This window comes from Bombus pyrosoma, linkage group LG11, assembly GCF_014825855.1.
Source record: "Bombus pyrosoma isolate SC7728 linkage group LG11, ASM1482585v1, whole genome shotgun sequence".
Classification (NCBI taxonomy): Eukaryota; Metazoa; Arthropoda; class Insecta; order Hymenoptera; family Apidae; genus Bombus; species Bombus pyrosoma.
The window spans coordinates 5,970,187-5,995,917 of record NC_057780.1 but is presented as its reverse complement, the minus strand read 5'-3'; the positions used below and the strand labels follow the sequence as shown (position 1 = coordinate 5,995,917).

At 36.5% G+C, this 25,731-nt stretch overlaps 3 protein-coding genes across 3 annotated transcripts in view; 1 reads left to right on the top strand and 2 right to left on the bottom strand.

Moving 5' to 3' along the window:
• Nucleotides 1–462: 462 nt before the first annotated feature.
• LOC122573264 (tetratricopeptide repeat protein 39C-like) lies at nt 463–9,564 on the bottom strand. Its single transcript, XM_043739384.1, has 16 exons — nt 8,457–9,564; nt 8,016–8,153; nt 7,592–7,793; nt 6,960–7,167; nt 6,211–6,411; nt 5,475–5,643; nt 4,980–5,178; nt 4,653–4,904; nt 2,508–2,684; nt 1,942–2,045; nt 1,748–1,868; nt 1,533–1,664; nt 1,328–1,443; nt 1,018–1,185; nt 851–943; nt 463–789 (listed from the first exon to the last, which is right to left on the bottom strand). Exons 1-16 carry the CDS (start codon nt 8,610–8,612, stop codon nt 667–669), a joined length of 2,559 nt encoding a protein of 852 aa, XP_043595319.1. The 5' UTR covers nt 8,613–9,564; the 3' UTR covers nt 463–666.
• A 144-nt stretch (nt 9,565–9,708) lies between these two features.
• LOC122573263 (soluble calcium-activated nucleotidase 1) lies at nt 9,709–11,693 on the bottom strand. The gene is made up of 4 exons (XM_043739383.1): nt 10,934–11,693; nt 10,657–10,860; nt 10,419–10,576; nt 9,709–10,341 (listed from the first exon to the last, which is right to left on the bottom strand). The coding sequence occupies exons 1-4, from the start codon at nt 11,556–11,558 to the stop codon at nt 10,129–10,131; spliced, it is 1,200 nt and encodes a 399-aa protein (XP_043595318.1). The 5' UTR covers nt 11,559–11,693; the 3' UTR covers nt 9,709–10,128.
• A 243-nt stretch (nt 11,694–11,936) lies between these two features.
• The window catches only part of LOC122573261 (protein rhomboid), a 491,317-nt gene continuing 477,522 nt past the window's right edge, over nt 11,937–25,731 (top strand). Inside the window, exons 1-5 of the mRNA XM_043739381.1 lie at nt 11,937–13,177; nt 13,263–13,659; nt 16,244–16,485; nt 16,834–16,857; nt 16,931–17,095. Of these exons, the coding sequence (XP_043595316.1) occupies nt 16,306–16,485; nt 16,834–16,857; nt 16,931–17,095 (369 nt within the window). The 5' untranslated portion in view covers nt 11,937–13,177; nt 13,263–13,659; nt 16,244–16,305. The remainder of the gene's footprint in view (nt 13,178–13,262; nt 13,660–16,243; nt 16,486–16,833; nt 16,858–16,930; nt 17,096–25,731) is intronic.

Here is a 25,731-nt window from a genome sequence, read left to right as displayed (position 1 = left end):
GATGTTTACGGTACGGGAGTCGTAAGACAACTGAGCTCGGGCGCGAGTCGCGTGTTCCTTATATACCTGATGGCATACACTTGACAAGATGACTGAAAGTCAACTGAACAGTAACGGTTTGTTGATATCTCAAAAGGTCGTTTCTTCATTATAACGCAATAAAATTTAATAATTTTTTAATTCTTATTGTAAATTGACGCCTCCCACAATTAATTACAGTAATCATTTTTATAATTTTAATACTTTTTACAAGGTAAAACTAAATTCACGCTTCATACTCCTGTGCTATTAGTTTTCGATTTAAAACTGTTTTAATTTACATATATCGACTGCCAGTTTATGATCAAAACAGTATTTGTACGTTATATTTATCTCGCAATTATTAACTCTTATTAATTAATTAAATTATTAGAATCAAACTCTATTTCGTTAAAAATGAGATAAAGAAGAAGGATAAAAATATGAAAATTATATATGTCTTTATTTACTATATAATAAAGTATACATAATACCTTACATACGAAAATCTTATCCAAATCGATATTATATTAACAATTACACTATGTCGATAATCTCTTGGAATTCTCATCTGGCCAAGTTCCTTTGATCGCAAATACCATCCCAAAATTTCTTCTTTCGACCGTTAAATAATTATTTAAGGGAAAATTACCTACTCTTTTTACTTAGGGTACCGTGAACCCTTATTCTGTAGATGCAGGTGTATTCATTGTTACCACTATTGGAATGAACCTTTAATTCGATTATTTCGTATGCTTTCTTTGGTTTGTTCTGTAAATTACAAGTGATAATATATATTTGATAAAATGTATATCGATAAACTTTACTTTACCTGAACCTCAAAATATTGTACAGGAGGACCAGTATTATCGTACGTGAATTCACCAAAAAAGAAAGAATTTGTATCATCTACGCTGGTTAAACCCTGCAAATATGTAACGTATATCTGTTTCGTTTACGATATTCTAAATTACGACACATTAAATTTCCGAAATTTACCAGAATAGAAAATTGTTTTGGAGCGGTGCTCGTTTCCCCTGTAGGAGATATCGACTGTGGGATATGTTCCAGACTTACTCCAGATACATGTACGAAACCGAGTAACTGTATAACAACGCTTCCACTGCTGCCTTTAAATGCCCAACACTCACCCGGAAGAACACTAGTCTATATAATGAAAATTGATCGATATATTTCAAAGGAAATATTAATTTCATTATTTATCCGCTTTTCAGGAATAGCGATTTATTTATAATCGTTATTCGTATTTCGCGATAAATGAATTAATTAAAGAGTAATATTCGGTAACCTGAATTATAGCGTGAGGTGTGTTTTGTTGCTGACAAATTGGTATCCCAAAAAGTTTCAGTACCGGTGCACCAGCCGAGTACGTTTCTGTCTTTCTCGTCGAGAGGATCGCTCCGCCTATGACAATTTCCATAATATTTTCAGCGAAACAGATAGACAATAAAATAATCTAAAATAAAGAAAATATATTTTTCCCCATTTAAAACCTGAAGTTCCGAGCGCGTAATCCGTCCTTCCGGTTTTGTCAGCGTCGTACGTTTGCAGTTCGCTCTTCACCAATTCTCGGACAGTTTCTGGGGACATAACCTTCAACAATGCTTTCGTATGCTGTTCCATTCCTATTTCAAATAAAGCAATGTCTGTAACTATCCCGGAAAAGAATAACGTGTATGCTGTAATCGATACATCATATCTTTTTTACCCTGGGACACTTCGTTTCTTAAATAGAGAATGGCCTCAGACATTTTTGGTATCACGTATCCAACCTCTTTCAACTTACTCTTTAAATCGTCTCGTGTTTCCATTACGTTCTTTACTTCCATCTAAGCGAACGACGTTTAAAATCGTGATTTAATATCGTTTAATTGTCGAACAAGACAACGGTACAGTAATTACCGAAAGGGTATTCAAATGCGTTCGCAGATTTACCAAGTCGGATCTGATTATCTTGAAGGTCGTACTGGCTGAGTATTTGTCGCACAAATGAGACACGGACATAGCTGAAACGTTCAACACGAAGCATTTTATCCGAAATTATTTCATTTTTCGTTTATTCTAAAATTTTGCTAAGCATAAAATCGTTAATACGTTCCGCTGTATGAGAAATAAAAAATTTTCAAGAATTATCTAACATCAAATTTTGAAAATGTTCTCTACATCGTTAAACTAGAAAAGACATTGAAAACGAAACGTATTAACATTTCAAATTCGTAACTGGAATTTACATTCTGATTTAGATCTATATAATAATTGTACATTTTTCCGAAATGGAAAAGATTACAGTAAATATCCCATAAGACGGAAATCTTTTAATATTCGTCTAATTGATCTCAAAACATGAAGTATTTTTAAGGAATTGGATACGAAGCTTTCTACGTAGAACGTTCTCTCTTTTCCAAATCGTCCAGTTACGGATTAATTAAAAATTTTGAAATTTTCAAGTTAACCATAGATCGACGTACCTAATAACGACGTAATAATGCAAAATACAAATGGTTTGATGAATTTACAGTACCAAGGAGATTGGCGAGAGGAATTCAATATAGCAGCTGGACAGGTTCCTCCATTTGCACAGCAATACGTGTTTCGAACGTTCATCGGATCGTACTCATAATCACAGGTTTGATCTTTTGAAGGGCCTGAACAAACCTCTTGTAATTTTGTCAAAGTTCCTTCAACTTGTCTAATTGCTAAATTCCGTTTAGTAGATTTCAAAACAAACTTCAGATCGATTAAAACGACGAGCGAGATCTCAGATATTTGGAACAGTTATTTGAAGAATATTTGCTAATTGTTTCCTAATATAAAAAATTAATTACGATTGATAATTCTATCCTAGATTGATCTTATTATCTTTTTAGCTAAATTGAAGTCTGCTTTTCTATACATCTTATGTAGATAAGCACACTCTATAAAAATATAGAGTATCTTCGCAATAAATATTTAACGGAGATATATTTTTAAATGAAATAATTTTATTCGTAATATAACATACGTCGGATCTCGATAAATTCGATCAATTAGTTTTCTGCAGAAAAGTATTTGATTTAATACATCTTTTTTGTAGTTGACTGTACACATCTACGTTTTTGAAGTATGCTCGTACATTGTACAAGTCGACAAATGGACATTGCTTATGAAAGTTTCATTACAAAATTTTAAAATATTCAGACAAAAACATATCATATGTAGTAATTCGATTAACAATTTTATACATGTTATTCTAGCAACTGTAACATCGATAAAATAATAAAACATATATATATATAATACAACGTATTGTCTAATATTAACGAATTTCTGTAAATACATAATAATTTTCTGATAAGATACGTAAGTAACAGAATAAATACAGTAAAAACTTCGCAAAGCAACAATAGTATAATATTTATTCTTAACATTAATTTATGGAGGTATGTCTTTGCAGCGTATTTGTATAAGTATATAAAGAATAAGGGAGAAAAATATGGAATGTCTATTTTTAATGTAACAACTTGGACTATTAAACTGTTCGTTATTATCACCTTCTACGTTTAATTAGAAACAATAAAGGTATTCTATAACTTGGCATTCCTTGTTTCTTCCCTCTTCGTACATATCATGTAGTTCTAATATACATACATGTATATACACATAATAACAGCATGGATAAATTTATCTATATACATCGTATTTAACAATGGAATATTTTCTGCATTCGTATAGTTAAATGCAACCAGCTGGTATTACTACGATTTCTACGTATTACAGAGAGTAATGAACGATCACCTTTGTAACGATTTTATTGTACTCTAGAACAACTATCTTAAAAGAACGAGTTTCTTCAGTTCCGATCGAAGTCGATGTACATAGATAAACTTCCCGATTTAAATCGATATAGACGGAATTTTTATAGAATAAGACGATGCTTGATCGTTATCGCACTTTAGATTCCATAGGTAAATTCTGTAGCAGATGAAGGCGTAACCGTTCGATTTTCACTTTTCGTCAGTTAAAATTGTGTAAGCTTGTGTGTATTCGTACATTGAGCCGACTCTCGAAATCGTAATCTTTGTACTGGTTCTGCGCCCTCGAAAGGAACATTTTTCCTTCTTCGACATTCTGAAATGAAATATACATAAAGTAGCGTTAATATCTAGGGAAATAGAATTTTAAACGAAATTAATTTTAGAATTTATTTGATCGTTTATTCGAATGTTTATCATTTACGTTGATATTGCACAGCGCAGTGCCAAGCTCGTAGAGCGCAAATGCGCTAACATGTTGATCATACGCATCGTTGATCGGATAACGACGCTTTAGACAATTTCTGTAACTTTCAATCGCTGCTTGAGTATCACCGAGACAGAAATAGGCTGCTCCTTCAATCAAGTTGGCCAATCCAACCATCGGTTCATCCGATAGATTGTCTTTGCATTCTAACAATTTAATCGTCAAAAGAATAATTATTAATAAATTATCAAATGATTAGTAGGCTTAAAAATTTACAAAGAAATAGGTATTAAAACGTTATTCAACCATGTAATAATATAAAATATTATGCTATCATATCATTAATAATATATAATTTCTGAATTAATTTTTCAAAAGAATGTATTTCTTGTTACCTAAAAGTATTCCTTGCAACGAGTCCACAGAACATGATGGCATCGCGTTCCACAAATACAATAATTCATATACAAGCAGTCTGTAGTACAAAACGGTATAAGGCTTTCCAGTTTTCAGATCCACAAGTTTAGGAGTTCGACGCAAAACGAACAAACCCAGTTGAGTCTCTTTACTCATTCGATTGTCGCAATGGTGATCCTTTCGATAAGACGAGGCCACGATATCGAATTTACCAATCGCCCCGCAACAGACTGAGAAGAAATATTTAAAGATGTAGCCGAAATGAAAAATGACAAAGGTAATAAGGAGAGAAAAATATCTTATACCAGTTGCTAAATAATCGTAGAAGCTCACCGACCACCTGGATTGTTGATGCAATTGTGTCAAAGATCGGTAAGCTTCTTCATAACTTAAACGAATCAGATGACACCAGGCCACCTCGTGTAGACACAATAATTTGATCTCTCTTTGATTCGAAGCTTCGACAGCCTTCGCGTATGCTTGCAGAGCACTATTTACGTTTGACTGTGAAACGAAATTAATTCTACGTAAGTTATAAATCATAAATAGCAAAAAACGTTGATTACATTAATGTAATTTTAAGAAATAGTAATACTTGTCGAAAGTAATAATAAGATATTAAGAAAATAGGAAAGATCGTAAGACAGAATTAATTCGATATTAAATTATATCATAAATAATGAATAGCGAAGAAGATAAGTTATATCAAAGTAATTTTTAAAAATATTTATTCATGGTACATAATGTCAGCATATTGAGGAGACAGAAAAGTGTTGAGATAATCATAAATGCATCCTTACCTCGAGCCTCTCTATTCGACCAGCGAAAAATAGAAAGAGCGCCGAATTGCTAAATTCTGAATGACACTCCGCGATTAATTGTTTCGCGGCATTTACACCAGCCCGTAGATTGCTTCCATCAAGGGCAAAAAATGGACGTGCAATTGTGTGGTACCAGAGTAGGGATAAGCTAAAACGGACGGAAAATTGATAAATTAATATCTCATCGTATAAACGAAATATATATATACAGAGTAATGCGGCCCACTATCTTTTTGCCATTTAACAATGTAACAAAAAATGTTTTGAACCGTACAATGGTAGTGTCAAGTGTGCTACAAATGACCATAAAAAAAATCCGAAAATACTTTACTTTTATAAAGAAGGTAAGGTCATCCGGACCATATTATGTTGCTTTTTCATATAAAGGCATATTGCATGATATTTTTATATGTACTAGTGGGAATAATATTTTGCTCGTTGATACATTTCAGAAAGATAGAATTATTTAGATTTACAAAATTTATTTTACTCAATTAGACTTTTACAAAAGAGCAGAATGTTGTATTACGGAGGACGGTGCGCAGTTTGAACAACTTGCACAGTGTACCGTAAAACTAGTATTGATTTTTGATAAAAATATCATGTAATATACTTTTTGAATTTACCGTAAAGCCCTATACAATCTCATGGAAGATACCATGTCGAGTTACACGAGTCACCCAGTACACAATATGTAAATTATTTCTAAACTCACGTGGCAAGAGGAGCACGCATATCTTCGCTAAGCCGTGCATACATCAGCGCAGTGATTCCTGCTTCTCTGTCGCCCTCGAAGCCCAAAAAGTGAATTACTTTTAGAAGAGAAGGCGGCAATAAACTGACACAGAGTTGATAAATCCCATAACCAAAACTAACCGCTGACATCAACCGGGAGACCTCAGATGGTTCAACGAAGCTGCAAAACACGTCACTTTTCCACCTCTGTCGATTTTAAAGGGTAAAGCGTCAATTCATTACAAAAAGACACAATATTCTCAAAAAAAATTGAGTCATCAATGCGCACACATCGGTTAGCTTTTCGTTCAGTGTATCGATAATCGGATCTTAACTCTTTCAACGGTAAACACTTCTTAAAATTGTAAGTATTTAATTAAGTAAGTTGTAAGTCTGTTAATTAAGTAAGTCTGTTTAGTAAGACATGGAGAATTTCTTTTCTTCATATTTGATATTCTCTGATAAGTTTTAATTGATAATGATATTCTCTGAAACATAGATAAATGATAGTACCACTGAAAGGGTTAAATAACGATTCAAGTATAAGAATGTGCTGTCATTCACAAAATTTGTTTGTCGTTTGAAAGAGTAACCCTAATGTAAATGCTTAACAAAAGCAAAAAAGAAAAAGAAATTCACTGTTATTTTACTTCGTGTATAGGTAAAAAAGAAAGGCAAGGGTTCGACGACGAGGATCGAGAAATGTTTGTAAGAAGAAACAACAATTACGGTGTCTGTTGTTCGGACGTGATGCCAGTGAGCGAGAAGAACATTGATAGAGAGCTTCGCAGACCTGAGGGGGATGAGATCGGTGTCGGGTTGTTTGTTGAACCGTTGCAAGATGGTATAGACCATTCCGAGGAACCTGGACTATGTGGACTTTGCAGTGAGTAAGAGGAGCCATTACACGAAGGGGTGCTGCATCTTGTGTCGAATCCTATTCAAACCAAAATTACGAAAAATTTCCCTTTTTATATTAGTTTTATTCATTCTGATATTAAACGAAAAATATTCTTGTTTTAATCATTTCGAATCTTTCCTCTCGCAAACGGAAGATCAGAATAAATATTCTGATGACAAAAAGTTTTTTAGAGGACTTCAACAAGTATTTACTTATTTCTAAAATAATGTTTGCTAGTATTTGCTATCTATATATTCTTATCAAAATGATCTGTATCCTGTGTCTTTTGCCTTAATTCAACCACCTTCTCTTCGGAATGAAATTACAATACAATTGCATATTAAACAGTGTCATTCTTATTTTCATTTAACTTAAATAGCATTATAATCGGCTTGAGTACGTGCTATTGATCACAGTACAGCTCGACGACATTCCTCAATAGTTCGATACAATTACATACCCGATGGATTAGAACCAAATGTGCGCTGATATAACTGCAAGATTTGTGAGTGTGCATGCTGATAAACTCGCCAGGCTTTACGTAACATCCAACCACCACGTACGTAACCAGTGAGTTCTTGTTGTAGTAACGTTAATATCGCTGAACAAACTTGCGAGTCTGCGAGAACTATTTGCCTCTCCAATTTATTCACGTAGTCCTTCTAAAATATTTATTTCCCTATTAACATTTCCTCGCTAGCTAGTATTTATGAATCTTTTTACATTGTTTTATCACGTTCACTGCTGGCCCGACTTCCATTATGTATATGCTAACAAATATCTCTTGTACGATATAAAAATCTAGTCTTGCGTTAAGGTATGCAATGAACGTGTTAATAAAAATAAAATTTATTAACAAACTTTAATCAGAAGATAATAATTACGCCTGTTTCTTCTGCTTTGAAGACTTTACTCTTCATAGACTTTAACCATCCTATGTCACTCGCGCATTCCCTTTCCATATCCTTCAGCAGTAGCATAGCCTGCTGAAGCTTATCGTTCTCAAAGGTCATCAGTGCATTCTAAAAATTTATTCAACGATTATTCCTTTCTGTTCCTATATCGAGAGCGTACATTATGGGCTCTTATTAAGATTGTTCGAAATAGGTTTGCGGTCAATAAAAACGTGCAGGCTAGCACGCGATACGTTATCCAAGCTATTTTTACGTTACTAGCAATAAGTCTTCGTAACAATAACGTAACAAACTTTACTTTAAAAAGATTCTCCCTTACACTTAATATCTTAAGAGAATTATTCCCTAATTCCTTTATTCTTCTTAACTTCTACAGTGAAGTAAAACAGTTGCGATATATTATTTACATACCATGAATAAGACAAAACAGCGACCTGCTTTCATGTGAAAACTATGCGGGTGTCCAGTAAATAGGGCTTCCGCTTCCTCCGTTTTGTTATTCAACAGCAGAGAGATACCCATTCTAGCGGTATTCCACTCCTTCGTGCCGTCTGATTTTCTAGCCATAATTCTTTTTTCAGGTGAACGAAATTTGTTTGCTCTGAGTCAACTATATTTTCGTAAATCGAACCGATAAGGAATATCCGCGTCGCGAATGTCGCGTGTGCGTCAAATAAGAAACATTTCTGCGGCCGTCAGAACGAATGTTTCCGCTCTTCTTGGGCAAACAGCTCGATAGCGGTACTCCTTTAATGCTCTTCTCAATATTAGTACAATTTAGTAATTCGAAGCAACACTAATATGTACAGTTGTCGACGAATTTGCGTCACAGCACTGTTAGGCGCGGTACTACTATATCATCGTGTATAAGTATGCAAAATATTCTTCCTTCCTGCATGCTTACTTTCCTCGTTGAAATGCATCGCGCGTGGGAAACGTTAAAACTGGAAATCTTCATCATAATCGCATCTTGAATGCTTCTTCGAAAAACTGGAACTGGATGACATTACACGATCGCATCGTAAATGTTTTATGTGTTTGGGAGATTCACGCTGATTGCAGATGTTATGTAAGGAAGTTTCCCCATATGAAGAACATATGGGGAAAAAATAAACTCGTGCAGTAGTTAGTCGTGAATATTTTGAGTGTTTACTTGCAAAGTCAATTCAAATATTCGCTCGGCACTTCGAAATCTTTATTTTGAATTTCTAGTCCTTAAGATTTACTTTACGCGCTTTTTTGCCATTCTTTCTATTAATGAATTTACATTCCTTTTTACTGTATAAATAATGTTAATAGAAGTGCAATGCGTGCAAGATTTTGTTCGGTGTTTCCTCAGGTTTCAAAGATAGTTATAGGAAACTGCACATTATCACTAATATCCTAAGCAAAAAGGATTGAAAAAATAATTTATGTCTATTAAGAAAATAATTGAAACGTGACGTTTACTAAACAGAGCTTTCTACCTACGGTGCCACAAGTTGACTAAAGTATCTGTCAGTATAGCGCAATGGTGCTGCCACCACCTCGTGTTTTCATATATAGATATTGATTTTAGACTATGTATATTACGACCCTGAAGGCTCATTACGGTATTAAACAAAAGTTTTATCATAATAATTTTAAGAGGCGGAAGAGGTACGGAATTAGGAATGAAATAAAATAGATTGGAACGTTCTATTCTATTGCAAATGTAATGGTCAATGTATAAAACAAAGCATTAAATTCCTAATTCTATTCCATAATCTCTGTGTATCTCGTTGAATTCAATTATACGTAACATTCCGTTTCATTTTATAATAAGTATTGTTAAACATTCGTATGTACACTATATTTACAATTGACGCATTTAATAGTATACAGTAAATGTGTTGCCATTATTATGAAAATAAAAGTACATTGTGAGAAAGAACAATACTGGTGATAGAGTAAAACTGTAAAATAAAAGGTTCAACTGAACAGGAACTGTGTAAAATAGTTCACGCAGTCATTACATGATGTATAACGGTAATATGGAACTATAAAATCTCTGTACATTTATTTACATCGTTTAAATTTAGTACGAATATTCCTAAGTGGAATGTCATATGAATTCAAGACCTTCGAATTTTTTATCTATCACTTTAGTCTCAGGCATCATGATGTTTCCATCAATCGTAAATGCCATAATGTACGTAGCTGTCTGCCCTTGATATTCTTCAGTTTTAAGGGCAATGATAATCGTATCCTGAGAGCCTGGTAAAAATTTGAAACTTGAGAAACCTCTGATTGGTACTAAATTACCAACTTTGGTAACCTGAAAATAAAATATTATTAACGTTTTTGTATTCCTTAATTTAAACATTAAATCTATAACCAAGAATAGAAAAATACCTTGATATCTACAAAATTTTCATCTGCAGTTAATAAGATATTGCAACTCATTGTTTCATCTTTAGTTTCGTTATAGCGCTGGTGACAACATCTCCTTGGCAAAAAGAACCAGCTTTTGTGTATATCGCTCCAAGCTCCTGATTCATGAATCATATAGCCTATGTAAAAATATTATACAACATTTTTTTAATGAAAATTAAAATTCTTTAAATTGTGTATAAAATATATAGTTTTATACCTGGATACTCAATATTTATTGCTTGTCTTAATCGTTTATAGTTTGAAATCCAATTCACAGATTGAACTTCACCACGTGGAGTTATTACTTTTACCCAAAGGGGATTATTATGTTCAAATACTCCCGAAGGATTGGTCCATTCTTTACCCATACTACCAACATACAAATGCTCATCCTTAATAGTTGCCCATTCAGATTTAAATCCTAAAATTATCATAGAAATTGAAATGCAACATAGAATTTTATTGATCCTAATGATATCAAACGTGTGATTTACCTTTAGAATTTTTACCATTACCATCCATTAAAATAACCCAGGGATAAACTTCTTCTCCTTCAATAAAATATACAATTCCTGTACGATCATCAAAAGACAATAAATGTCCATCAAACGTAACCAGTTCAGACAATTCCATGCCACGTCCTTTCAAAGTTAAAGATGATGTTAACATGTGGTTTCTATCATCCCAAACAACCGAAAGAAAATTTGTGCTAGGATTCCAAAAGAGACTTCCAGTTTTCATAATACTGTGCCACACATCTTTTTTATCTAAACTTTTGGAATTGTGGTCAAGATCACTTACTATTGCTATACGATAAGTGATACCCTTAGATGTCTTGATTGGAGCTGACAGAGGGTATGTCTTATTGTACTTGTAATATCTACACTGTGACAAAAATTGATTCGATGACGACGAATGTACAACTCCGCGCAGCAAAGGGAATCCAAGTAGGAACAGAGGAATAGATAGTAATAGGAAAATTAAAGCCAAATATTGACTCTGAATGCGAAATGTACTGTTAGCAACTCTGTAGACATGAGGAGCACGCAATGCTTGCCTCCAGTCACGTAGATATGACATCGTTTCTGTGTTTCCGTTCTTCATTCGCATTCGTTTCATACCACATTACATCGAAAAATTAACAATTTATGATACGTGTCAACTAAAATCTAACCTAACATAACCTAACTTTTTGTTCCACCTTAATAGGTAGTGGTGAAAGGGAAATGCAGACAGCCACATACATCAGCGCCACCTGAACAGATCAAGGGATTTAAATAGTATTAAAAATAAGACCATAAAATGTTATATGTTTCGTAACTATCTATTTAATATCATATAATCTCAATATTAAGTGGAACATTTCACAATGTGGTAAGTAACATATCCAAAAAGAATATTCTATACTTAGTACAATTATTTAATATTTAGAATAGAAATAATACAGTTATATTTTATAAACTAAGCAACATAAAGATTGTAGGAAATAATTTTATACTTAGTGGATTAAGTATATATTTTATTCAGGATTATAAATATTTGAACATTTCTATGATACAAATTTTTATTTCAGAACGATCAATTTATATGTGAAATAACATTAGATATAATGACACGTATGCGATAATTAAATACAAAATACAGATTTTATTCTTATCTGCTATTGCAATTTCTAAAATAGTCGTTTGTTTCCCTCGTTTTAACTTGGTTTTCATAATGAAGTAGTTTTAGGTTCTACACTTAAGTACACAGTATATCTGTACAGTATATCTGTCACAGATATCGAATATTTGTTTAGTCTTTCCAATAACGTTACTCGATATTATAATCAACACTTCGATTAAGTAAGATAGTTGAAAAATGTTGCATGATTTTCAAAAACAACTGATAACTATTTATATATATATACCAATAAAAACATTCTTATATATAAATATATTGAACGATTAAGGAAGTGCTTTATACATATTACCAATCTTACATAACGCCATCGTAAAGTACAAATAATTGAAGAAACACAATTTACGATGATGTATTGACATTGACGTTACAAAGAGAAAGGACATATGGAGGTTGAGAAGTTTCTTCTGTTGAAAAGGTATCAATTTGTATCGTGCCAATAACGATGCAAGCATTCGCAGCATATTCTTGAACGTTGGGGTTGAACGAACGAGTCTGGGGTGAAACGAATCGAGGGGGTGGAAAAAGGGGGCGGTGGAAAGGGGAGTCTATGAGGGTGGTAAAGTACTCGTCAGTCGTGTGACGCGTTTCCCGCGGACAACATCGGTTATATTGGCGACACGTTAAACCACAACCGCATTTCCACTTTCCACGTGTTCCTCGCGTGTGTCTTATGTGATCTGATTTCTATTGGTTATCGCAGGTCCGCGGCAACCTGTATTATCGATCGAACGCGCTTTGCGCACGTTGCCGCAGTTACTCGTGGCACCGCCACCACTATCACACGTACTGCACTATCGTCTTCGTGTTAACGTGACAACGACGTGTGCCGATTCGGCTCGATTTTCGATTTCTTTTCCGCACTGCGGTTACATCTGTACTTCCTACGTTATAACGACGTTCTCTGTCAACATCGTTTCTCTCTATATACACCTTACGTGAAAATTTCTGTCCAACCGCCATGTTCCATTTCAAATTGTACGTTTCGCGCATTGCTGAAAACATTAACCATTTGTTTGTGTCGATTGTTGACATAACGAAGTGAATATACGAATCAAGTACAGTAGAGTACTGTTTTTCATAGATTCGTGTTTCGATGAAATCATGATTTAAAAATACTTTGAAATCTCTTTGTATTTTTAGTGATCTCCAATCGATTTTGAAACTGTTTTATCGATGTTACATACTCTCGATTACATCTCGATTGACTACCAATGTGGCGCCAAAACGGAGAACAAAGCGTTACTTTTGCTACCACGCTGTAAATTCGAACATTTCAAAGTCAGTATTGTTTATAGTAATTCGACTCAGTGCTTATAACGATAGAATAGTTGGAATGAATTTTTAAAAAATATAGAACATATTTGCGCTTCTGTGTGATGTAAGTGATTTTGTTAAAACGTGAATGTTGTGAATGAATGTTCCGCGAGATTATGGTGTTATGGCTAACAGTATTTCTACTTAACGTCTTCTTCTTCTCGTTTGTGAACACTCACTCATGGAATACTACTCCAGTATCATCGTATTCATGTTGTAAAAGGTAAATAGTATGTCTTACTAATATTGCACTTTTACTGTTTTAATTATTGGAAGTAGGGATATGTAAATAAAACACAATGTTCGCCAATGAAATAACTGCAATACGATTGATTTCCCATATAGTGGTTATGACTATGTATATACATTTATACAAGTAACCATACGAATATATTGCTATTATTATTGCTCATTTATTATATAAACATTGATTCGTGCATTAGGAGAATGTATTCTATTCTTTATAAAAGCAATGTCATTAGCACTCATGCGTATTACGTATTATCAAGTGTGAAACCATTCCCTGGACAAAACAGTGAAAGTAAGCCTGTGCTATATATCTGAGATAGCCGCAGAAGTCGTGTGAAAGGTTAACAGCCAAAGAAATAGTCTACACATTCACATCCTGAAACTGAGTACATATTGGCTCATGCTATTACCAACCTGTTCTCGATAAGACGGTTTCAAAACTTCCCGCGATAAAGATGTCAAAATATTGCCAACTGTTCGAACGTTCATGCATATAGATATATACATAGAAGCGATAATTAGTTAACACGTGTTATTACGATATTAGTTAGTATCGTTAGCGCAAAATAATAGCGTATAATATAGGAACTATACATAAGGTAAACGAAGTAAGGTGTAAACCTGGCGTTCCGTGCATCACGAAAGGGTTCGAGGTAATCTAACGCCAGGTAGGGCTGGTCGTAAGAAGACACCGAGGTATACGTAAGAAGCATCGTCCATGACGATGTGTCGTCGGATATTCTTCAAGGTCGTCGACCTTAACAGCGTCTCGTGGAAACGGATCTGCTTGGGCGAGACGTAATTGCGCTTAGAAGATGGCGTAGAAGGGGGGGCAGGTAAACGAGGACGGAAAAGAGATGGAGCAAGTGGAATAGAGGATGACTTTGTGGGGTTGGTACGACGACATTGGAGGGTGAAAGGAGGGGTGGATGTGGGTGAGTTTCAGTGACGCCGTGCCAAAACGGAGGGTAACGAATGAACGTGGATGTAAAGGAGTCGGGGGTGAGGGACGAGGTTAAGCGGGAGAGGGGGCGGAAAGGGAAAGTGACTAGAGGGGTGGCACGAGCGGACGCGTGGACGCTTCGGTTGCATCGCGGTTATAGGTTTACGTATCGTATTAGATCTTAGATCGAAAACTCGTCGAACCGTTGTATCTTTATTAAGTAGGTAATTATTTCCATAATTGCGAATATATATCGTTTAAAAGAATGGTAATTTGCATTGATGATTTTAACGGTTAATTATCGTCTCTCGCTGTTTGGTAATGATACGCTGGATTTGTTCAAAGAGTATACATGTATATATAAGTGATAATATTAAATTCAATCAGATTAATCGTTATGAATTTCAACGTGAGATGATACGTATATATGTTGTAATATATGTATATACGTAAACGTAAATATCTAATTCGTGGAATTAAATAAGTAGAGTCGAATAAAAATAGTTCATATTTGGAAAAGAGATTAAAGATGTGTCTGAAATTTATTTATGAATTATCAGGATATATAATTCTGCTCTCTTTTTCTAAATAAATTATATGTTCGTCTATTTTGAGTAAATTGACGGACACTTCTTTATACAGAGGATTCTTTTTTCTATTTATTGCATGTTTCTATAAAGTTGATTACCTAGGAAGGGACGTTAATAGAATTATGGAAGCTTTATAGCCTGACCTATTTCTGTGGTAAAATATGATAATAAATATAATACCTCCACTGCTTCTCGTTTTACTTAAGAACTCGTTAATTTATAATAAAAGAATAATTTTGTTACATTTCGTTGGACATAATACACGTACATGTATAATATTTTTAGAATTGTATAACATATATGCGACAATAGAATTATAAATAATCTCTTTTTAATATCTTTTAACCATTTATATTATATTTACATACAATATATAATATTAAATATATTACATTTTTCTATTTTAATGAAACAGTATTTTTTTCGTAAGAGAAGAAAATCTTTTTCTGATAGAAAGATATTTGAAACGTGGAACTTTGCACTTTTTTAAATGCGAAATTGAGCTTTTCTCGTGGTATAAGGCAAGATAAGAAAGCTTCATTTAATTAGAAACGATAACCTTGAATGCACTTGGTGGACAATAGCAAGATACAGCAGATAGGTAGTGTGTAGCCAGACCTATCGACGATGCATTGCCATGGAAACGGTACCGTCGCGCGAGCGGAATTATAGTGCATAGTTCGTTGCGTATCTGTACAGATAATTTTAAGGACAATATTTTAAGCATGTGTAGAATAGTGTAAGAACAATCAATACTCGTCGTATAATTATCTCAACAAGTTTTTAATTAATCCAAATAATTTAATAATTATAAGATATATCAAACACTCGTATCAAGTACTACGACATGGCGTATTTAAGTTCTAATTCGTCTAAAATGTTGAAACAGTAGCGGCTATTGTTCATTAACTTATTGTTTTTTAACTTCATATTATTTCAATGTTGCAATTGTTTCAATTGGTAAAAATTTATGTGTAGTAATGCACTTGTACCGGTAGAAATGCAATAATGTGGTTGGGTTTCAGGAAACGGACGAAAGAGGGTGGAATGAGGAGATTTATCCGGTGACCTCGTGCCACGCGTGGTAATGCTACTGGCAAGCGGTGCTTCGATACCGACTATCGCCGGTACCGTCGAGGAGGAGGAAGAATATGCACGTAGCGAGGCGAATAGCGCACACTACGATGGCTATGTTACCGATCATACCGATCTTGCTTCCGAAATCGATATCGACGAATCCGAATATAGACGGGAACTTCTTAACGACGTACGGCAATTTATACGTTTATTGTTACTATTATTATTGGACTGTGTATGTTTACGCATTTATGCGAAACTTGTTGGAAAAAGCGTAGAGACATGCATAAAATATCTTCATGTAGATAGAATCTCTATATAGATTTTATTTCCTTAGCAACAACGTCCATAGAAATATGAAATTGCATAACAATCCACAGTCTAATTGTTATATATGTATACTGTATTTTATAGCGGTATAAAAAAGTGATATTTTTGGAGAAACATTAGATCATATTTAATGTAATTATATTAACCAATACATATTAGTTAGTTATCTTGGTATTGTATTCTGATATTATTTTCTTTTTGGTTACAGAAATGGCGAATACTGTTCGATAAGGTACGTTCAAGTATCTATCAGCAAAAAATCAGCTTAATCGACATCTCTAACGTAATTAAATCTTTTCCCTTAGTTTGATCCCGAGGGTTTTGGTGAGATACCGGTGGAGGATTTTTTAGCGGCTTTAAAAAGTCCCGAATGGGAGGCTGAGATACCACCGAATAAACGACATATTCTCCTCATCAGAGCAAAGGAATCACGTGTTCAAGCGGTGACGTTCCAGGACTTCGTGAATGTGGTGAGTGAATGCATGCAGATTTCAATAAAACATTATATAGTTAGAAAATATTTGTGCTTGTTTAAAATTAAAACACGTTTTCCGAAGGAGGAGCAGAATTGCCTTGTTATTTTTTGAACGATAGCATACATGCACGTAATCGTATATAGGTTTAAAAGGAGAAATTCACATTAAACTATCGCTATCATGTGAACAACCGCGTGAGACAAATGAAGAGGCTGAAGCAATAAGAAGACATTTTATCACTTTTCAGTGATTTGAGTAAACTAACGGAAAGCCAGCCCAAAATCAAATCACATTTTGAAGCTTTTATTTTTGTTATAAATGAATCACAGTCGACTAGTATTCGTGGTAACAAATTCTTGCATTTTTGAATATCAAATTTTCCTATATCTTGCTTTTTCCAGCCATGAATACAATTTGAATATCGGAGTTGTCTTCTTATTGCTCAAAGTCCATACAAAGTACATTTTTTTCGTTTTTTCCAAGTACGTACGTTATAACCGTGCAGCTAATTCATCAAGATATCCCGTACGGTCGAAATCTGTTTAAGAGAGCGAATCGAAGACGACATTCAAATACACGCGTCAGATTTTTATCGGTTTTTCTGAAAAGAGGGCGAATCTAAAGCTTCTTGGAAGCTCGACTCGCACGAACAGGAGGGAAACGAAACGAAATGAAACGAAACGAAACGAAAAGCAGGGAAGGTTTACGGCAGTTAAATAGACTTATTCTGCTCGACGAACAAACCTCGGAACTTTTCATTGTCCGTTTTATTTGTCAATCCGAAAAATGCGGCTACGGCCTAGAATTTCGTTCTCCGTGGGACTAGAACGAGAGCAAAGAGGTGGTTTGAGGAAAAAGGAAAAATCTTATGGTGGAACAAGAAGGAAGAATGCGACGAAAAACTGCTAGATAAATATCGAAAGAATGATAATCTTGCCGTTTGAAGGCACCGGTATACAACGGCAGCCAGCTCTTTGTTCGCGTTCGAGTTTGCTGACAACTTTTTGGCGGTTTCCCTCTACTCTCCTTTTTCTCGGTGATTTCCATCGGAGGTAAGCAGATCTGACGTTGAGTGGCAGAAAATTGTCCGTGTACAAACCGAAGTGATTCAAATCATAGGTTAAACGACACGTAAAGGGATTCTAAACCGCGTACACCGATGCTGGTATCGACATTCCGTAAAGATCGTACCTATATACTGTGCTCTCCAAAATTATCTCGACCCTCGTTGTGTATTTCCCTCGATAAAATTGACAAAAATGGACAAAGCCCGGTATGTTTAATATTTTTTTATTTTGCTTCTTTTTCGCTCGATTTTCCTTTGATTTTGCCATTTATCAAAGTAACTCCGCTACGTGCATGTTTGCTATGTTCTTTTCTTTTTACCGTGTTTTAACATGAAAATATTCCATCGATAAAATAAATACTGACTAAAGCCATTAAAATTATTTTTACATGAAAGAATTTTGAAGTTATATAGTCCTTTACTTTAATAATAATCATATGCACTAAACAATGTTATTGCAAATGCATTCACTATTGATGATACATTTTATCAGCTATTTTATCTTGTTGCTGTTGAAACGAATTAAATCTCCCTTGTCGGAAACTAATCCGTCTGTCTGAATATTTTGGTTTACTTGGGTTACTACTGTATTATGTATTGGATTGAAGATTATCGATAAATCTGGGCTTTGCAAATACCTTCAGCAAAGGAAAAGAAGCCTTTGAAATTTTTCTACTCTTCGGTGTACAAACGTTTTTATTCTGTTGTAAATAGATTTCGTTTTCGAAGAAAAGACCTTTGAGATACTCGAATTTGTTGTTGAACCTCAGAGCCCCTTTCAAGTCCAACGTGTTCTGTAGTTATTTCCTTTGTCAAAAATGATAGCCTCGATACTTAATTTCAGAACTGAAAGAATAGTTCCGAATAACAAATATCTATGCATTACAAGTAGATGGATATCGACGCTTCGAATTATTTCCTTCTTCCATAAATAATCGTAGCATAGGAATTTTTGTGGAAACAGAAATATTCTCTAAACTTTGTTATCACACCACCTGTAATAAAATCGGCAAAAGGAAAATGACGCAATTTACCTTCCCAATAATCTACCAATCATCAACAAGCTATTCAGTCATTTTTATTCGACAAAATACCGCAACGTGCCTACATTTCGTTTGCCATACAACTTAATAAGTTGCACATAATGGCTAGATTTATTTGCATGGTAGTTACGACGCTTTTCACGATAAATGCGGTGGTAAGCGTATGGTTATACCTTTTCGGTTTCTTCGCGTTTGTTATCCATAGTTGAATACCAGGAATTCGATTCTTTTACCTCGATGAGACGACACAGTATGATAGGATTGAACCCGCAGGTGGTTAAAGGTAGACGCAATTATTCAAGAGCACGGAATCGCAAGCATTCTCCACACGGTAGTATGATTTATGGTCGCCGGGGATCGAACGACGGTAACCAGGATTTCCGTGCATGCGCCTCTCTCCCTCTTGTTGCACTATATAACGCTTGCATACTTATTATTTCACACGACCACGAACGAACATGATAATCTTGTTTGTCGTGCGACTGACGGTGCACATATTTTACGCCACGTAAGTCTCTGACAATGAGAATAGAAGAATAGGCACAGTATTTCCTGAAAATTTCGCCCGGTACTTTTTCAATTACCGCGCAATCTGTTATCGTTTCGCGTTGTCCGTTTCTGTCTCGCCATTTGCTCTTGCGTTCTTTGTTTCCGCGTTTTTCGTTAATATCAACGTTCGTAAGCGGGAAAGGGGTTCCGTATTGTTCGAGTTATTGCGACGTTTCGAGTTTTCAAGGTATCCGCCGCGTGATTTACAGAGTCTCTACCGTAACGTTTGGATCGTCCAATTTCTTTGACGTTCTTATCTCGTTAATTAATCGACATGGAAAAGTTCTTCGAGAAGGTTTCACGGTGAAAGAGAGGGATGGATAAAGAGGATGTGTTCTGCGAATTAATAAGGGGGAATGCATAAACAGTATATAATGAAATTTTAACGTTCAATTAATTTCATGTTAACGCTATGTTATAACGTAATTTGTTCGGATTTAGAGTGCTTCTGAGTTTGAGAATTTCTATACAATTTTCACGATACTTGGAAACGACATCCATTCGAAATTTTAATTATCAAAATGAGGCTACTGTGTGGGACATTTAGTAACATTTAGCAAATGCGTTGCTTCTATTATATTATATTATACGTTTTCAGATATATTCCAAACATCGATACAATCATGACAGTCGAGTTTTATTAATGAACTTAATAACGAACTTGCAAAATGTTTTAAACAATACGAAAGTATCCGACGAGTGTTCGAGTAGCTTCCGAGCCACTGTACGGGACATGGGTCCGTCTATTCGACTATCGTATTTTATCGAAATAACGCATGAATGTTTGCGCACGATCGGAGAAAGACGTAAGAACGTGCGAGACAAAGGGACCCGGAGGAGGATCGCTGGCTGACCTGCGATTAGCAATTAGCTCGGACGAAGGTGGTCACTCGATGTTTGCGTAGTGCTGAACCGGCCATTAAAGAAAAGGATCGAAAATCGGTGTGGAAAGAGAAATAAAAGGAGAAAGGCATACGTGGTCGGCGCTTAGGTGGCCTTTGCCAGAGTTTCGGCAAGTCGGCGATTCTGGACACGATCTCGGTGGTCCTCCGTCCTTCTTCGTTTCGTGTCGGTCGCCTCTTCGTAAGGTAATTTTTTCCTCTTGCTCTCCGCCACGTTCCAGCCATCTCCAGGTTCGGTTCTTCTGCTCCTTTGCTCTTCCCAGATATCAATTATGTCCCTGTGGGCCCTGTGCATTGCTACGAAAGACCTACCGGTGTGTGTCTCACCTCCACGCGGAGGAGGACCCCGAGCTCGCCTCGTTATCCCTCGCCGTGGGCGTCGAAATCCCTGTGTAAGGTCTCTCAGGAGCTACAAAGTGCAATTTAAGAAAATTTTCTCCTCTCCTTTCGCCTCCACTTTTGCCTCTTTCGTCTCGTTATAGCCTTCACTCTGTTACCCCCCTCTTGTTCCTAAATCTTCGCGATAAATCATTCTACTGTCGGTCTTCCACACGGGGAAACTTATTTACCAAAGCTACCCGACTTCTTCTCTTACTTTTTCATTGAGTTATTCGCTGTTTTTGAGACAGTCTCGCCTCCATGTACGTTAACGCGGCATTCGTATCGTTGATGTTTTATGGACGAAAGATGGCTTTAGGTTTGATCGATTTCGTTTGTGTATTGGCAGTTTCGCTTTGCGTGTGATTGTACAGACAGAAAGTTAGAAAATGGATTGTCTTTAGAATTTGATCGAGTATCATACTTGGTACGAGTATCGTTCTTGTGGAATCAAGCTTCCGATCTACTCTTAGTCGCCTTAGAATTCATCGTTTTTCAGCGTACCGCGTATCGTTCGATATTTTGCTGTCGTATAACAATTAGAAATTTCCACCAACGTTATCCTCCACTATATTCGTAACGAGTAATTTCTCTCCTTCTGTCTCGCGATATTCTCTCTGCTTACCGCTATTTCGTATTCGATTCTACAGATTGACGGAGAATTTGTAATCCGACTAAATAGAAAGTTATATCGTAACTTGTTAATCGAAGGAGAGAGAAGGGTACAGGTAAACGTGTAATATTTGTGAAAAGTATATTACGTGCATACGATACCTGTTCCTTCATCGGGAGAATGTTAATGCTTCCATGTGAAAAAATATAGCTACGTTGGCAATTAGCAACGCCACGTATTTAACGGTTCTAAAGTGTCTCCGCTTCTGGGTTTTCTCTCGTGACCTCCGAGACCGAAAGAATTGCACGGTGTATCCGTTGCATGTGCGGTTAAGCGAGATCGTCGGCATTCCGCGGCGAATTTCCCGTCGCCGGGCTCGAAACGTCCGGTCCGCGACGTTATTAAGTGTAACTAAGCAACAGTGTTATTATCCATTATGAAAATTCATCCGCTTGAAAAGGGTCTGGAACCCTTTGTTCCATTGCTGTTCCTCCGAAGAGAACAACAGAGCGTAGAAGAATTCCGCGCGAGGCGGTGCCGACCTACGACCCCATTATGCACGGCTCGGACAGGGCGCGTGATTCATAATATTAGATTCGAGTCGGGGCCGAATAATGTAAATGCCACGTAGAAGGGCCGTATATACGCGAGGGGGGCCCCGTTCGAACAAGCGCAGGGGCGTCACGTTGGCGGCGAATGTAACGATGCGGCGACAACGATGAGGACGACGCCATCGGCAGAAACCCTGCAGCCACCCACACCCATGTCGGACCCTTAAATCTCCATTCTCAGGCGCGCCCCGATCCCTTTCAGCCTCCACTATTCTCCTCTTTCTTCTTCTCGTCTCTTCTTTTCCCTTTTCTTCTCTTCTTCTCTCATCTCTTCTGTTGCAGCCTTGTATATCTCGATTCCTCGTATACACATCCGACTTGACTCGTGCTCGCGCGAGGCCCTACATCGCCCAATGCCGTGCTCTATCCACCGCTGATTTAAACTGTGAATACTTTTGCCTCATTTATGAGCCTTTGTCTGTTGCCCGGGCATGACACAGCCGGGGCTATTATTAACGAGCCGTTGATTTTCGTAACGCGTCGTCGGCCGCCGCGCCGTCACGTCTAGAACACGGCTGCACACAGCTCCATGAAAATTTCAACGACGATCCGTCGACGTGTTTGCTCGGTGTTTGCGCGGCTACGGATTGACTGGTCCATTCGTGCCACGCTCCTCCGTTATTTAACCATGATAATGTTTATGCTGTTTAGATGTTAGGTTTCGAGCGCGGTTTCGGTTCCGTGTTTGCCTTTAGGTTTTGTCGCTTTTCGGATACGAGTATTTAAGCGTCGTTGTATATTTAACGCGCGCTAGAAGTCGATTTACAGTGGCTGCGTAAAAAACATTGCCACAGGATTCTAGCGTTTGCATAAATGTATATGCGCTGGTTAATTAGTATCGTTGGTGTCCAAGTATATTAAGCTTCGTTCCGTTTCGTACGACTACGAAAATTTCATACTGTGAAAATGAAACGCCTCATTGGGGAACAAGGGCGGATGTTAATTAACGATGAATCTGATCGATTAAATTTTGCCATCTCTGTTCGCTTATCCGAATGTGAGTTTCTGTTACGTAAATGGGTAATAGAGCTTCGATTATGTGCAGTGGCGGGTAAAATAAAGTTTGTAAAATACGAAGCGTAAATGGGCAGCATAATTTTACAATATGAATTTATGTTCGATAAGATCAACGAATAAAAATAGTATAAAACACAGAGTAGACGACTGTCGCCGATATGATCGAGAACTTCCAGCACCCGATTTACCGAGATTCATAATGTATCAATTTTAAACTTTCTTCTATCCGCCACTTTATAGACCTTTATAGACTTACATAGACTTATATAGACCTTTTGTCTCCCAACAATTTCGAATAAATGGAGTTCTACTTCCGCTACTTTGTCTGAAATTATGTATTTTAGTGGCGAGAAAAATAGCTAAAAATCCATTTTGAAGGGATATTTACTATTCTACTCTGTAGCCTGGTTTAAGAATAAAGTGGAATAATTAAAACCAGGTATGAAATATTCAGCTAACGAGATACTGTTGTGATCAACTCTGTTTCGAAGTTTCAGACATTCCGCGACATTTCTAAATGATTTATCAATCTATTCTTATTCTCCCATATAAGACACGTTTGCCTGTTACGCTTGTGACATACAAAATCGTTGACCAATGGCATGTTATACGAAACGAGAGGAACAGATTGCGTGCATTGCAGTTTCGAGAGATTTGCTCGTTTCATAATTGCGCGGGAAAATCTACTTTTCGGCCGAGAATGGAAATTTAAAGTCGGCCATAGCCGGGTAGAACTAGTTAACGAATTCTTAAAGAAATTTGCAAGTGAAAATCCTCTTTGTTGTACGCAATTTCCGTGTTCTCGCGAACGAATATCAAAGCGGCCCACTAAATACGTCGTCGCAAGTTATTTACCGGGGCGAGGCAAAGTTGCAGCGATATTTCGTTGGCCCGCGAGTCGAGCGAAAGTCTTGAAACTTTACGATTTCCAGCCCGTAGATTTGTCACGATCGGCTAACTAATTGTCCGGTTAGTTTCGTATATAGCCGGTTAGCGAACGTGAACCACGCCAAGCGGAGGCAAGGACAAGGTTCCCCTATTAGGGACAATCGGCTGACGGAGTTCTGTTAAAAGCATTTTTAAATACACGATGCTATCTATGTGGATCGAAAATTTCATGGTCATTGACTCGTCGCCTCGTCTCTGTTTTTCACGAGGATCGGGTGGTCGCACCACCCAGACTTTCAGGCGACTCCAGCGCGTGTACAGGTTCTTCCAGAAAGTCGATGCCAAAGGAGCACGTAGCACCTGTGAAACCAATCGAAAATGTCACTAATTTTCGAGTTGTTGGACTTTTTATCGGTACGTTTAATTATTACAACACCTTCTGATTTTATGACGATGACCGAGAAGATAACCGGTCGAATCGATATTCGAGCGAGCGATTGATCGATTGGAATTTTCTGTTTGTGTACCTGAGGCTATGATGCAGAAATTTTTAAGAATGATTTTTAAGAAATTGTACGAGTCGCTATAGGATAACAGACACGCGCGATGAATCAACGATCGTACGCTGGTTTCCAGATTTGATCTCGTTGAAGAAAGAAATGGTTTAGATGCAGAAGACGGAAAAGATCGTTTGAAATCCCAGGTAAAATTCGGAACCGAATGACAAATACGACGGAAGAATTAATAACGCGTACGATAGAATCAAAAGGAATAACAGAGGAGCGTAGTGAAACTGAAGAGAATGTTATTTCAATCGTTCCACCACCGTGTCAATCAACTAGAATCAACGCAATCAAATAGAATTATTCGCGTTTGTTTGGATGAATGTTGGCAAAGTTTGGCACGGACATTCTGAAGCAACCTGTAAAAAGGATGGAAGAAGGCGTTCTTCGACTCTCGCGTGTATTCTCTAGCGGTCGAATGGACCGTGAAATTAAGAAAAAAGTATCTTGGTCATCGTTACGTTTCCTTCGTTTTCATCCTATCGTACCTCACGATCGGCCTCGCTCGAACTTCATTTGGCCTGACTTGAAAGTCCAGACGACTTCTAATTAGGGGACAGTCGAAACAAAATATGCCCAATCGTAGAAACGTTTAAGATAGAGAACATCGATCTGCCGAGTCGCATACCAGTTCTCGGGACGAGAGCCACTCGATAAGATAACGTTCTTCGTTCTCGCCGTTCCTCCTCGTTCTTGTACTCCTTTTTCCTTCCCACCCCTCCGTTTTTTCTTGTTTATAGGAATGGTCATCAATTTTGTTTCGTTAGGATTAGCCGTCCTACAGTTAAATGGTTTTATCTGTTAGCGGTGTCTTTGATGGTTACCGTGTCATACAAGATAAATTGCGAAAAAGTACGATAAAGTGTTAGATTGAAATATAATCTGCAAATTGTTTGGAAGTTCGAAATGGTGGAGATAAGAAGGAAATTTTACAAGGATGGTTTTAAGGTAAGGTAATTTTAAGGAGAGATTTTATTACGGTGTAGGATTTCTTGCGTTA